Source organism: Hippopotamus amphibius, chromosome 4 (genome assembly GCF_030028045.1).
Source record: "Hippopotamus amphibius kiboko isolate mHipAmp2 chromosome 4, mHipAmp2.hap2, whole genome shotgun sequence".
In the NCBI taxonomy this organism is placed as follows: Eukaryota; Metazoa; Chordata; class Mammalia; order Artiodactyla; family Hippopotamidae; genus Hippopotamus; species Hippopotamus amphibius.
Genome location: NC_080189.1, coordinates 77,673,325 through 77,688,294, shown reverse-complemented (window position 1 = coordinate 77,688,294; position 14,970 = coordinate 77,673,325). Strand labels below are relative to the sequence as shown.

The window sequence follows — 14,970 nt, the reverse complement described above, 5'->3', positions numbered from 1 at the left end:
ACATCACGTGACCCGCGGCCCTGCACTGCCCGGGACATGACGTCACGAGGGGCGCCAGGGCGAACCTGGGTGTGCGTTAGCTGAGGCCCTTGGTTGTCCCCTGCGGAGGCGGGAGCGGAGGTTCAGTAAACAGGTGGAGGCGGGGCGCGCCACGTTCCTGCTACTCCCGGGCTGGACGCCGGCACCCGGGGAGGCGGGAAACGGGCTTCGTAAAGGAACTGAATGACGCGAGCCGGCGAGGAGCTGGGCGCGGGCAGGCCGGTGCCGGCGGAAGGCTGCACTAATGAGAAGCAGGACGCTGGGTCTCTGTTCAGAATAGGGGAAAACACCCCTTTTGCTTTTAGAATTGATTTCTCTGCCCTTTTCTAATGAATGTAAACCCCTAATGGCTAAATAAGCCCCTGGCTAGTCTCACAACTTAGGAATGTTTCCCAAGGCCTGGGAACCCTTTTTCTGAAATGTTATTGTCAAGGGAGAGAAACCCTGATCTCCCAGTGTCCTGGGAGATTAAGGTCCCACTTGTCACCTGACTCCAAATTGCACAACCTACCTAGAATAACGGTTATGTGCCCTTAGTTATATAGAAGAGTGAGATTTCGTTGTGTTTGCATCCTCTTTAACTGTGATGCGCATCACATTTAGCTTTAATACTTATCCGATAATACAGCTGTTTTCTTTCTCTTTTGTTTTTGTGGAGAGCTTTTCTGGGTTGGGAGGAAATTTTGATTTTAATTATATTTCTCCCACACAGGCTGAGGAAAGCACATTGGAAGGTACTGAGACTAGAAAGTGTGTGGCTTGTTGGAGATACAGCTAAGTATTAACAGGATTGTAGAGTCTTTTCCGTGAGGAAACATGGATAAGAACTACACATTCAAATGTCTTGAATATCAGGCTAGGAAAACAAGAGCTTGGTTCTGTAAAGAAAAGCAGAGCAATACTTGAAACTCATATTTTATGTATAGCACCTAGTAAATACATTCAAGCAGTCTATAGTACACAAATCCCACTATTTTGTTAAATGTCATGAGATAGGGCAGGAACAGATTGCTAACATGGAAACTAACATTCACCCAAAGAGCTTAAGTGGCTTGCTCAAGATCTCCTAGAGGACTAGGCCTTGAGACCAGTTGTTTTAACTCTCTCCATTCTGTCACTCTGCCATGAGGTAATCAAGAGAACCAGGAAGGTAAGTGGTTATGGTGGGTCAGAGTGTGAGGGTGTGGGTGTCTATGTGGGACCAGAAAATATGGGCTTGCCAAGGACTGAAAGAGGAGAGTTTTTTCTGAAAGGGTAGTCCCAAAAATTCACTAGAAAGGGGAAGATGTTCCATGGAAACTTTTATCCAAGTAATAAAAAAGGATGCCAAAACATTAAAAACCACATAATCAAAAGCTCAATTGCCTTATTCTAGGAGGCTGCATGAGACTGGCACAAAGAGAGACAGACCTGTCAGTAATTTCTTAAGTACTTATCAGAATATTGGAAAGAGGGATTTCCCTGGGGGTCCAGTGGTTAAGACAGTGCTTCCAATGTAGGCAGCGTGGGTTTGATCCCTGGTCTGGGAACTAAGGTCCCACATCCCGTGTGGCGGTGGGGTGGGGTGGAGGGAATTGAAAAGAACTTTTTCTAAAACCACTTCTCCAAAGAGTAACTCCATTATTCTTTCAAGCCAATTGGACTGTATGTCTGGAAAGAAAATTAGTAATTTGGCTCTGAAAGAAAACTTAGTAATAGGCAAGGAGGGTTCAAAGTAGGGCTTACAAGATTTCTTTCACTGGGGGCAGACAGGTGGCTCTGCTTCTGAGGGGTCATTATGATTTAGCATTGGTTTGGCCCTTTATCATTTACAGACCTGGAAGCTAGGAATTATAAATTCATTGAGAATTCACTTGAATCAACTCTAAAGAAATTCTTTTCTTCACTACATTAAGTCAGTATTGGATTTGTCACATGCACAACATGGTATAAAGTATTGCATGGCATATGTCCAAGAACAACGCAGAGCCGTCTAGGTAGTTACATGCTAGCGATTTAGTTCTTGATGGGTGAGAGGGACAAAAAGGAAAAAAACTGCAGTTAGCCTTGGGGACAGTGAAAAGATTCACTTAAAAAAATTAAAGAACTGGAATCTAGCAAAGATGTGAGTCCAGGAAAAATGAATAGGCCAGTTGAGGGTAAATTTTCAGTTGTTCAGGGGTTTCTTGAAAACTCTAGCTGGGAAGCATCTGTACGAAGTTGTGTCCACGTAATGTCAGTGCCTTTCCATCTTAGTCTGGCCAGGTGTTCATTGTTTCTCTCATTAGAATTCTCAGATACAAAGAGGAATCCCACACAGTCCCTATATTTACAGGAATTTACAATCTAGTAGAGGAATGTCTTAACACGGTGAACATCAGAGACATATGAATAAAGTGCTTTGGGAGCTGGGGAGGGAAAAATTGCATCCAAAGATTTAGTGAAAGAGGTGATACTTGAGCTAGGTGATAAAACCTAATAGCTAAGTCCACCAGGGACAAACCAGGAATCCAACAGTTTGTTTTATTAATCTGCTGCAACAAGGGGGAATCCCAGTGGATTCTGGGCTGCCTCTCATTACAAGAGTAGAAAAGGGGTTTTGTAAGGTTTGGCATTGCACTGAATAATTCTGAGGAGAGGAAAGGGGAAGTGAGGATCAGTCTAGATTGCTGCTTTCATGAAATGCAGACAGTTTAGTAATTGGGTCTCAGTCATTTTTGTTCATGTGGTGGGGCCACAGAACAGGCTAGGAAAGTTATTGGTCAGAAAGCAGTAACCACGAAAAAGAAGGAGGCTGTTAGGACACTTTACAGCTGAAGTGTGACGTTGGGAGAAATATTGTGCTCCGTTAACATTACAGGGACTTCCCTGGTGGCGCAGTGGTTAAGAATCTGTGTGCCGGTGCAGGGGACATGGGTTTGATCCCTGGTCAGGGAAGATCCCATGTGCCGTGGAGCAACTAAGCCTGCGTGCCACAACTGCTGAGCCTGCATGCTGTAACTACTGAAGCCCATGTGCACCTAGAGCTCATGCTCTGCAACAAGAAAAGCCACCACACTGAGAAGCACGAGCACCACAACAAAGAGTAGCCCACACTCACTGCAACTAGAGAAAAGCCCATGTTCAGCTAGCCTTTTGTCTGTTGTGAGAGACTGACTATACAAACAGGCAATGGTCAGACCATTTATAAAAATAGAATTCTGACCCATAAACCGCAGCAACCAGCGCAGGGAACCAACCCCTTCCCTACAGTAGCCAGCCCAGGAAGCTGGCTGTTGTAAGTCAGGCTAGAGGGGGTCAGACTGCTATTTCTAGTGACAATCCAGGAAGGCAAATGATAACCCCCTCTAATAATCCAAACAAGCCAAATGGCCAAAACTTGGTCAATAACTTATAGCTTCCCTAATTTTTGTACCCACTTTGAAATAGGACCAACCAGTGAAAGCCCTGTACACTAGCCCAACCAATCACACGGGATACCTCCCTTCTAGTTAGCCCACCTCCAGTCTCCCCAGGCCCACAGCCCCCACTTTGTTTTACTAGGAAGCTCCCACTCCTCTGCCTGTCTTTGGGTCTCTGCCAGCCTTTGGGTCTCTGCCAAATGCAAGCAATGATGGTTGACTCCCTCGTTATATCCAGCTCTGAACAAATAGCTTTTACCTGTTCCCATTTAGTTGGTCTTTCTTTATTTCCAAAATTATCACCGTCTGATTATTAGTAGGCCAAATTTTACTCGAAGGCTGGACGTGTGTGTGTGGAGATGAGGCAAAGGCATTCTAATAGGTAGGAGCAGCCTAAGGAGAGTCAGCCTAGAGTCAGGCTGTGAAGAAACAGAGAATACATATATTGATCTCTGCCTCCAGTTCCTGGTAGAGAGCTCCCACATCCCTTGAAATTTTCTGGGTGAAAGAAATGTCTTTATTCTAATGAGGGAACTCTGGGTGGGCTCCTGAATGGTTCCTGGATGTGAACTGGTTACCAGAAAGACCATGATTAGGAGCTCAGAATTTTCAACCCCTCACCTCCCGTTATGCAGAGACAAAATGGAGTTAATAGTTGATCATGCCTATATGGTGAAGTCTCCGTAAAATTCCAGTAGTATGGGGTTTGGAGATCTTCCAGGTTGGTGAACGCATGGAGGGGCTGGGAGAGTGGTGTGTTCAGAAGAGAGCAAGGAATCTCTGCATCCCCTTACATTGCGCTAAGCATCTCTTTTATCTGGATGTTTATCTGTATCATATCCTTTTATAATAAACTGATAAATAGTAAGGAAACTGTTTTCCTGAGTTCTGTGAGCCATTTTAGTATATTAATTACACCCAAGGAGAGGGTCCTGGGAACCTCCAATTTATAGCTGATTGGTCAGAAGTACAGGTAACGCCTGGAGTTTCAATTGTCATCTGAAGTGGGGGGCAGGACAGTCTTGTGGGACTGAGCCCTTAACTGGTGAGATCTGATGCTCTCTCCATTGATGCTCTCTCCAGGTACAGCATTATATATAATTTTATATACAACATATAATTATATATTAGAATTATATACCTCCAGGTAGATATATCAGATAAATCAGAACTTTTGATTTAAAGTGTAGGACATACAGCTGGTATCAAAGAATTGCTTGGTGTGGGAAAAATGCCCACACATCTGGTGTCAGAAGTATGAGTGTGGTAGCAGTGTGAGAGTAAAGGAGAAATACAGGAATAGAGTGAGTTTTTCCTAAAACTAGGTTAAGGGAAGTTTAAGTAGGGTTATTTACAGCATTACATAGTGATATGTATGCAAAGGTACATTAGTGGAAAATCTTAAATATCAGGCCTATGTTCTGTGAATGATGGGAGAATAACCACCAAATGCACTGCATTATTTGTGTCTGTGAATGTGGCAAGCTAAATTACTGCTTTAGGGATATTGAAAGACCATTTCCCATACTTCTGTTTTATGTGCCAAAGGACTGGACCTAGTGCCTTTATGGAGTGCTAGTGCTAGAGACCACTTCTTTCTTTGGTATCTTTATCAAGTAGGGTCCAATCAGGAGATAGAAACACAGTGCAGGAAAGGTTTTTTTTTTTTTTTAAGCTCTTTATTGGAATATAATTGCTTTACATTCTTGTACCAGCTTTTGAGGTACACCAAAGTGAATCAGCTGTATTTATACATATATCCCCATATCCCCGCCCCTCCCACAGCTCCCTCCTGCACTCTCTGTCCTGGCACTCTAAGGCATCACCCATCATCGAGTTGATCTCCCTGTGTTATACAGCAACTTCCCACTACTATCTATTTTACAGTTGGTAGTGTATATATGTCTATGCTACTCTCTCACTTCGTTCCAGGTTCCCCTTCACCCCCCAAACCCCATGTCCTCCAGTTCATTCTTAGCATCTGCATCCTTATTCTTGCTGTCACTGGGTTCATCAGTACCTTTTTTTTTTTTTTTTTATGTTCCGTATATATGCGTTAGCATACAGTATTTGTTTTTCTCTTTCTGGCTTACTTCACTCTGTATGACGGACTCTAGGTCGATCCACCTCATTACATATAGCTCCATTTCATTCCTTTTTCTGGCTGAGTAATATTCCATTGTATATATGTGCCACATCTTTATCCATTCATCTGTTGGTGGGCATTTGGGTTGCTTCCATGTCCTGGCTATTGTAAATAGTGCTGCAATGAACATTATGGTACATGTTTCTTTTTGGGTTATGGTTTTCTCTGGGTATATGCCCAATAGTGGGATTACTGGGTCATATGGTAGTTCTATTTTTTTTTAAATTTTTTTTTGAGGTACACCAAGTTCAATCATCTGTATTTATACACATATCCCTGTATTCCCTCCCTCCCTAAACTCCCCCCACCATCCCAGTCCTCTAAGGCATCATCCATCCTCGAGTTGAACTCCCTTTGTTATACAACAACTTCCCACTGGCTATCTATTTTACAGTTGGTGGTATGTATATGTCTATGCTACTCTCTCACTTTGTCTCAGCTTCCCCTTCACCCCCCACCCCTCCAAACCTTGAGTTCTCCAGTCCATTCTCTGCATCTGCGTCCTTGTTCTTGTCTTGTCGCTGAGTTCATCAGTACCATTTTTAGATTCTGTATATATGAGTTAGCATATGATATTTGTTCCTCTCTTTTCGGCTTACTTCACTCTGTATTGACAGACTCTATGTCTATCCACCTCATTACATATAGCTCCATCTCATTCCTTTTTATAGCTGAGTAATATTCCATTGTATATATATGCCACATCTTCTTTATCCATTCATTTGTTGATGGGCATTTAGGTTGCCTCCATGTCCTGGCTATTGTAAATAGTGCTGCAATAAACATTATGGTACATGTTTCTTTTTGGGATTATGGTTTTCTCTGGGTATATCCCCAGAAGTGGGATTACTAGATCATATGGTGGTTCTATTTTTAGTTTTTTAAGGAACCTCCAAACTGTTTTCCATACTGGCTGTACCAACTTACATTCCCACCAACAGTGCAGGAGAGTTCCCTTTTCTCTGCACCCTCTCCAGCATTTACTGTTTCTAGATGTTTTGATGATGGCCATTCTGACCGGTGTGAAGTGATACCTCATTGTGGCTTTGACTTGCATTTCTCTAATGATTACTGATGTTGAGCATCTTTTCATGTGTTTGTTGGCCTTCTGTATGTCTTCTTTGGAGAACTGTCTATTTAGGTCTTCTGCCCATTTGTGGATTGGGTTATTTGCTTTTTTGGTATTAAGCTGCATGAGCTGCTTGTATATTTTGGAGATTAATCCTTTGTCCGTTGCTTCATTGGCAAGTATTTTCTCCCATTCTGAGGGTTGTCTTCTTGTCTTGTTTAGGGTTTCTTTCGCTGTGCAAGACCTTTTAAGTTTCATTAGGTCCCATCTGTTTATTCTTGATTTTATTTCCATGATTCTAGGAGGTGGGTCAAAAAGGATCTTGTTTTGATGTATGTCATAGAGTGTTCTGCCTATGTTTTCCTCTGGGAGTTTTATAGTGTCTGGCCTTACATTTAGGTCTTTAATCCATTTTGAGTTTGTTTTTGTGTATGGTGTTAGCAAGTGTTCTAATTTCATTCTTTTACCTGTTGCTGTCCAATTTTCCCAGCACCACTTATTGAAGAGGCTGTCTTTTTCCCATTGTATATTCTTGCCTCCTTTGTCAAAGATAAGGTGCCCATATGTGCTTGGGTTTACCTCTGAGTTCTCTATTCTGTTCCATTGATCTTCCTTTCTGTTTTTGTGCCAGTACCATACTGTCTTGATCACTATGGCCTTGTAGTGTAGTTTGAAGTCAGGAAGCCTAATTCCACCAACTCCATATTTCCTTCTCAAGATTGCTTTGGCTATTAGGGGTCTTTTGCGTTTCCATACAAATCGTAAGATTTCTTGTTCTAGTTCTGTGAAAAATGCCATTGGTAATTTGATAGGGATTGCGTTAAATCTGTAAATTGCTTTGGGTAGTACAGTCATTTTCACGTTGATTCTTCCAATCCAAGAACATGATATATCTCTCCATCTGTTTGTATCATCTTTGATTTCTTTCATCAGTGTGATAGTTTTCTGCATACAGGTCTTTTGCCTCCTTAGGCAGGTTTATTCCTAGGTATTTTATTCTTTTTGTTGCAGTGGTAAATGGGAGAGTTTCCTTAATTTCTCTTTCTGCTCTTCCGTTGTTAGTGTATAGGAATGCAAGAGATTTCTGCGCATTAATTTTGTATCCCTGAGGCGGGGAGGGTGGGGGGGACTCGGGGGGGGGGGAGTCAAGGAAGGGAAGGAATACGGGGATATGTGTATAAAAACAGATGATTGAACTTGGTGTACCCCCAAAAAATAATTAAAAAAAAAAAGAAAAAGAAAAAAAAATTTTGTATCCTGCTAGTTTACTATATTGATCAATTAGTGCTAGCAGTTTTCTGGTAGTGTCTTTAGGGTTTTCTATGTATAATATCATGTCATCTGCAAAGAGTGACAATTTTACTTCTTTTCCAATTTGGATTCCTTTTATTTCATTTTCTTCTCAGATTGCTGTGGTTAAAACTTCCAAAACTATGTTGAATAATAATGGTGAGAGTGGGCACCCTTGTCTTGTTCCTGTTCTTAGAGGGCATGCTTTCAGTTTTTCCCCATTTAGAACGATGTTGGCTTTTGGTTTCTCATATATGGCTTTTATTATGTTTAGGTAATTTCCTTCTATGCCCGTTTTCTGGAGAGCTTTTATCATAAATGGATGTTGAATTTTGTCAAAAGCTTTTTCTGCATCTGTTGAGATGATCATATGGTTTTTATCCTTCAATTTGCTGATGTGATATATCACATTGATTGATTTGCATATATTGAAGAATCCTTGCATCTCAGGGATAAACCCCACTTGATCATGGTGTATGATCTTTTTAATGTGCTGTTGGATTCTGTTAGCTAGTATTTTGTTGAGGATTTTTGCATCTATATTCATCAGTGATATTGGCCTGTAATGTTCTTTTTTTGTGACATCTTTGCCTGGTTTTGGTATCAGGGTGATGGTGGCCTCGTAGAATGAGTTTGGGAGTGTTCCTCTTTCTGCTCTATTTTGGAAGAGTTTGAGAAGGATTTGTGTTAGCTCTTCTCTAAATATTTGATAGAATTCGCCTGTGAATCCATCTGGCCCTGGGCTTTTGTTTGTTGGGAGATTTTTAATCACAGTCTCAATTTCCATACTTTTGATTGGTCTGTTCATATTTTTTATTTCTTCCTGGTTCAGTCTTGGAAGATTGTACTTTTCTAAGAATTTATCCATTTCTTCCAGGTTATTCTATTGGCATATAGTTGCTTGTAGTAGTCTCTCATGATCTTTTGTATTTCTGCGGTGTCAGTTGTTACTTCTCCTTTTTCATTTCTAATTCTGTTGATTTGCATCTTCTCCCTTTTTTCCTGATGAGTCTGGCTAATGGTTTATCAATTTTGTTTATCTTCTCAAAGAATCAGCTTTTAGTCTCATTGATCTTTGCTATTGTTTCCTTCCTTTCTTTTTCATTTATTTTTGATCTGATCTTTATCATTTCTTTCCTTCTGCTCACTTTGGGGTTTTTTTGTTCTTCTTTCTCTAATTGTTTTAGGTGTAAGGTTAGGTTTATTTGATATTTTTCTTGTTTCTTGAGGTAGGACTGTATTGCTATAAACTTCCCTCTTAGAACTGCTTTTGCTATGTCCCATAGGTTTTGGGTTGTTGTGTTTTCATTGTCATTTGTTTCTAGATATTTTTTCATTTCCTCTTTGATTTCTTTAGTGATTTCTTGGTTATTTAATAGCGTATTGTTTATTTATTTATTTTTTCTGCGTGGCATGTGGGATCTTCCCAACCAGGGATCGAACCTGTGCCCCCAGCAGTGGAAGCGTGGAGTCTTAACCTCAGCCACCACGGAAGTCCAGGAAAGGTTTTATGTAAAGAATTATTTAAAGGGACATCATTGGTGGTCCAGTGGTTAAGATTCTGTGCTTCTGCTGCAGGGGACATGGGTTTGATCCCTGGTCAGGGAACTAAGATCCTGTGTCCCCCATGCCACACAGTGTGACCCTCCCCTCCCCAAAATTATTAAGTATAACAGAAAATGAGGGTAATAAGGGAATGGCTATTAAAAGTGAAGAGAACTCTGAAGAATAGTTCTTCAGAATAGTAGATAATAGGAGCAGCTAGTATTTTGAGGGCTGAGTGTCCAGGTAAGACCCTCCTCCCCCTCCTCCCAGGGCTGAGGCCCATACTTTGTTGGAGAGAAAATAGCTACAGCTCACCGAATGGCAGAGAAGCGCTGGCAGAACTTGCTGAAGTCCACCCTCTACAGCAGTGGTCCCCAAACTTTTTTGCACCAGGGACCAGTTTCATGGAAGACAATATTTCCACCCACGGGGGAGGAAGGTAGGGAGAAGATGGTTCAGGCAGTAATGTGAGCGATGGGGAGCAGCAGCGTTCGCCCACCACTCATCTCCTGCTGTGTGGCCCACTTCCTAACAGGCTGAGGACCAGTACTGGTCCATGGCTAGGGGATTGGGGACCCCTGCTTTAGAGTGCACAGAAAACTGTTTATGGATGAGTCTTGCTGACCACTCAGATATAAAACTTCCAAACAGGGGTGCTGGATGCTGCTGGCAGCCCCATACTGCAGAGCCAGGTGCTTTGGAGAACCCAGAGCTGGAGAAGCTACCTTGAGGAAGGGAGTTGGGCACTTCAGAGGCTTCTTTCTGCAGGTGCCTTCCAAGAAAGCTCACTGGAACCAGGCTGCAAAGCCCCTTCCTCCTGCACTGCCTCCCAGCAGTTTCTCCTGGCAAAGTTTCACACTGGGCCACCTGGCAGTGTGAAGGCTCAATCCTGTGATGAGAAATGAGAGTGAATGTGGAGCTGAGAGACAATATATTGACCATTGGCACAGGAGCCAATACTCTAAAAAAATCAGTTGAGGCAAATATTGGCTTGTTTGATGTTAGTTTACATTATAGCTGTGCTGCAAGGCTGGTGCCAAAATAGTGGGCCTGCTGCTGCTGACTCCAATCTGCAGTGTGCTTTTGGGCAGACCAACCCATTGAGACCTCATCTGTAAAAGGTGGCCGTTATTTCTAGGTGACTGTTAATTTCCACGTTTTATTCTGATAAGGTCCGGACTTGCTTGCTCTTGCATTTAAACTTTCCTGACGGGTTTGTCTGAGGACGTCTGACATTGAAACAGAGGAAGTCTTAGAAAAAAGCTTCACTGTGGCCGCAGGAATGGAGGGCAAAGGAATAAAGAAAAGGGAGTGGTCCCGCACCCCTTCCCCAAGGCCTCTGCTCCTCCAGCAGCCACCGCCGGAGCTTCGCGCCTTCGCCTACCCGCAGGCCACGCCCTTCTATTCCCGCCGGACGCTCCAGTCCACAGCCCCGCCCCCATTCCGCGCGGCCACGCCTCCTTTCTTCAGCCTCGCCTTCCCCTTCTACAAGCCCCCTCCCATAGCTCCACACCCAGCTGTCTTCCCGTCCTCACCTTCCCCACAGGTCCCACCCCTCCCGCCGGCCCCGCCCTCCGTTTCCAGTCGGTCTGAGCGCCTTCTCCCTGAGCGCGAGGTAGGCTGGGAAGTTGGCTGCCGTAAAGATGGCGGCAGAATTGAAAAGCTGGAGCCGCTCCGGTGGCCCTGATGGGCGGGGAGAGGGGCGGTTGAAGGCGGGCAGGCGCGCTCCGGCCCTCCCTGAAAGGCGTGGGGCGGGAGAGGGGTGCGACAGGCGCGCTCCCGTGGCCCCGAAGGGGCGGGGTGGGCAGGCGCATTCTCGGACACCCAGAAGGGTTGGGGGCGGGGCGTGTGGGACGAAGGGGCGTGCGCGAGCGGGGCGGGGCGTGCTCGTGGGGGTGGGGCCGCGCCCTCGGCCCGGAAGTGCGGGGTGCGGGGTGCGGGGTGCAGGGCGCGGACGGCCCCTGGCGGCCGCGGGCTGTGACTGCGGCCAGAGGAGCGGCGCAAGAGCGGCGGCGGCCGCGGGGCCCGGGCGAGCATGTAGCGGCAGAGGGCGGCGCGGGGCTCCCGGGGCGGTCCGGGCCGCGGGGGCCGCTCGCGGCGACATGGAGGAAGAGGGCAAGAAGGGCAAGAAGGTGAGCCTGCGGAGCGCGTCCTTCCGAAGGCTGGGCGGGGGGCAGGCTGGACCCCAGACTGAGACAGGCGGAAGGCGGAGGGTTGGGGGCGGGAGGGAGGGCTCAGGGGACGCGGGAGGGTCCTTTGGGGCCGCCCGTCGGTCTGCCGGTGCGGGGCGTGGGAAAGTCTGGCTTGGGGAGGTCGGTGGAGGGGAGTTCTGATTTGGGAGGTTCGGTGTGGGGAGGCGAGGCTTGGGGAGGTCCGGGACGGGAGTCTGATGTGTGGACTCCAGCGTGGAGAGGTCCGGGGCGGGAGTCCGTCGTGGGGAGGCCTGGCAAGGGGAGGTCCAAGGTGGGAGTCCGGCGTGGGGAGGCCCCAGGTTGGAAGTCCAGCTTTGGGAGGCCCGGAGGCTCACACTGTTGGAAGCGAGCGCGGTGGGCAGGCCGGGGCCCCCGGGTGGACGGCGCACGGTCAGGCCCGGGACAGGGTCGCGGGAGTCGTCCTCCGTGCGATGGAGTAGGAGGCAAGCCCCTGGACAATGGGGTTAGGTGGTCCTTTGCCGGCCGGGCGCGCGGGGGAGGAAGGAGCCACGCCTTTCCGCCCCTTCCGGTCAGTGACTCCCCCCGCCCTCAAACCCAGGCTCTCCACATGGCCTTCCCCGCGGGTCAGTGACCAGGGGCTCTAGAGGAGCTGGCCCCGGTTATGGGCCAGAAAGTTTTCCAGGGTTAGTATCTTTGAGAAAAAGGGGTGTAAGATTAATGTAGAAACATTTGCTGCTTGGTTGACTTCAATTTTGGGGTATCGAGTAAAAGCAAAAACTGCTTCATGGTACAGCTTGTTCGTTCATGGTCTGGCCGGCGCGGGCTGAGTTTTGCTCTACCTAATACCAACTGAGTGATTTCAGTGACGTTACATTTTGGCAGTTGGATTTAGGACATAGTTCAAGAAGCTCCTTAGTCTATGTAATTTTTAAAATGTGGCTTTAATTACAGGCTAGAGTATTTGATAAAGAAACTCAACATTTTAAGGAGACAAATAACCACGTGGGATAAGCTATCATTAAAATGAAAAATAGATTTCAATGAAATGTATCTTTTTCAAATACAGGCTGTATAATCTAAGTGTCTTACCTGTTATTTTCGTTTAATTAATGTGTGTGCGTTTATGCACAAGTTTAAAACAGACTTTGATAAATCCTCTGATCGTCTGCTCTTCAGAGCCAGCTGTGTCCTTCAGTTGACAATTACTCATCGCAAGGTGCCCCATTTTAAAAAGGTATTTGAAATGAAGTGTAGCCAGGTGGTCTTCAGGGGATTGTGTGGTGGTGCTTCTCTCACTTTCGTTGCTCATTGTTTTGTTAGGTTATTAATGCACATGTCTAATTTAAGTGCAGTATCAGTTGCAGTTACCTACACAGATGATTTAAGTCTGGAAAACAGCCCAAGAAAGTGATTCAGTCTGCAAACTTTAGGCCACAGAGGGGTGCTGCCCACCGAAAAGGGGGAAAGCTGAGTTTAGTGTTTCTACCAAAGCTGGTAGAAGGCTCCGCAAGAAATGCAGTCAGTCTCATCCTTCCCTGTCACAGATAGGCAGGTGAGCCAGGGCCCTTATAATAGGAGAAGGCCTGTCACCAGTGCTCTCGGCTGCCAGCATTCTGTAGGTTAGCTGGCTCAGTCCCAGCAGAGGATCAGTCCTAGCTATACAGTATCTTCCACAATCAGTCCAAACAGTGCTTGCTAAGGAGAGTTATTCCTTTCAGGTGGGTACTAGCCTGTCTGTGATGGGGAAGGATGAGAATGACTGAATTTTATCTAAAACTTTGTACCAGTTCTGGAAGAAATATTTGAACATTCAGCATATTGAGAGAAACGAAGTGGTGAGACATTTCCGAGCTTTTGGAGTAGAACCAGTAAAACTGAAGAATTTTATAGTGGGGAGGCAATGGAAAGATTCAGGCATAGAGATGAATACATTTCATTGTCTCTCTATTAGATGAGATAATCAGTGATTACATAGTTGCCTAAGCGGGGAGTTTTGTGTTTTGTCTGTATCCTGCCACTGCCCTAGCTCATTTTCCCACAGGCAGGTTAGACTGAGAGCTCTGGGGCACAGATTCCTATCCAGGCCACAACTTAGCACACTTTACCTCTTGCTCTTAGCCAGTCACAAGCCAGCAGAACCTTCCTGCTCTGCTCCCCCATTCAACGTGAGGTCACCTCCAACTCAATAAATCTGATGTTTAAGTTGTTCTCATTATGTAAATTAACTAGAGCTGTGGATTTTAAAACTTAAATACAAATTCAAGCTAAAGCAGCGAGTAATGACTTAATAGTTTTATGAAAGTACCATTTGGACATTTAAATTCTCTTTCCAAGTTAGCTTCCTTAACAATTGCAGATTTAAACCTTTAAAAATGTGGGTTGGTTGCCTTTTCAGGTCTTCAGATGCTTGTCTTGGTGTTCTGTCAAGCAGTTATTCAGGCTTGTTCTAACGTGGCCTGTTTCCTCAGGACAGGACTCGTCGGGCTGCCAGAGAACCAGTAGACCAGAGTGGATTTCATATAAAGTGCACAGGTACAGCCCTGTCCTTTCTCTGGCTACCCTGGCACATATGATGAGGGTGATTTGAGCCAGTAATGTCCTGTGGAAGGCACTGAGTGATGGGGGGTGGGAGGAGCTGGTGGAAATGTGGGGAGGTCTGGGGGATGAGTGTGTGGACAGAGAAGTCCACTGGCTGCCAGAGGCATGGGACCCAGGGAGTAGGAATGACCCCGGAGGTCACTCTCCTGCCTCAGTGTCCCCAGAGTGACTGGTACCTTTCAGGCCTCAAGTCTTGCTTGGGGTTTGGAGAATATGGCTGCCTCCTTGCAGAACACACCCAAGTTCCATGCATTTTGATATTCTTCTGTCAGGATGTAATTTCTTTTTGTAGGAAACTTAGATGTACAATTTAGTTGGATTGTGTGGGTATTTTTAAAAGCACTTGGCTCAGACGAAGATCACAGCCCTTGGGAAGACACAGTTGTGGGAAGTCACCATTGGCCCTCAACCCTATTCAGATGCTGGTTTCTGCTCCTTCTGCTGCTGTTGGGTCATAGGTCACACCACAAGTGGCCATGATTTCAACCTGAAGAAAGTTAAATGTTTTTATATTGGTCTATTTTATTTGTATTCTTTAAATGAGAAAAAAAGTTGTAAAGTATCCTAGAAATGTAGGACTAGGTATAAATGATGATGTTATTATTAATTTTATTGGGTGTAATATTTGTATTATGTTTTGTCATGTTTTGATCTGATAGTCATGTACTCTGAGATATTTATAGGTGAAATAATATGACTTCTGAGATTTGCTTTACTCAAACTAGAAAAAAAAAAGAGGGGAGATGACCG

At 45.2% G+C, this 14,970-nt stretch overlaps 1 protein-coding gene across 12 annotated transcripts in view; it reads left to right on the top strand.

Annotated features, from left to right (window-relative positions):
- Nucleotides 1-11,399: 11,399 nt before the first annotated feature.
- Nucleotides 11,400-14,970, top strand: part of CCM2 (CCM2 scaffold protein) — a 56,678-nt gene continuing 53,107 nt past the window's right edge. For 8 of the 12 annotated variants that reach the window (XM_057732379.1, XM_057732376.1, XM_057732377.1 and 5 more), the window contains exon 1: nt 11,400-11,601. In XM_057732379.1, coding sequence (XP_057588362.1) covers nt 11,572-11,601 — 30 coding nt within the window. In that variant the 5' untranslated portion in view covers nt 11,400-11,571. Of the gene's footprint in view, nt 11,602-14,017; nt 14,155-14,970 lie in introns of those variants that run through there. The other 4 variants (XM_057732372.1, XM_057732369.1, XM_057732371.1 and 1 more) reach the window with 4 other exon arrangements.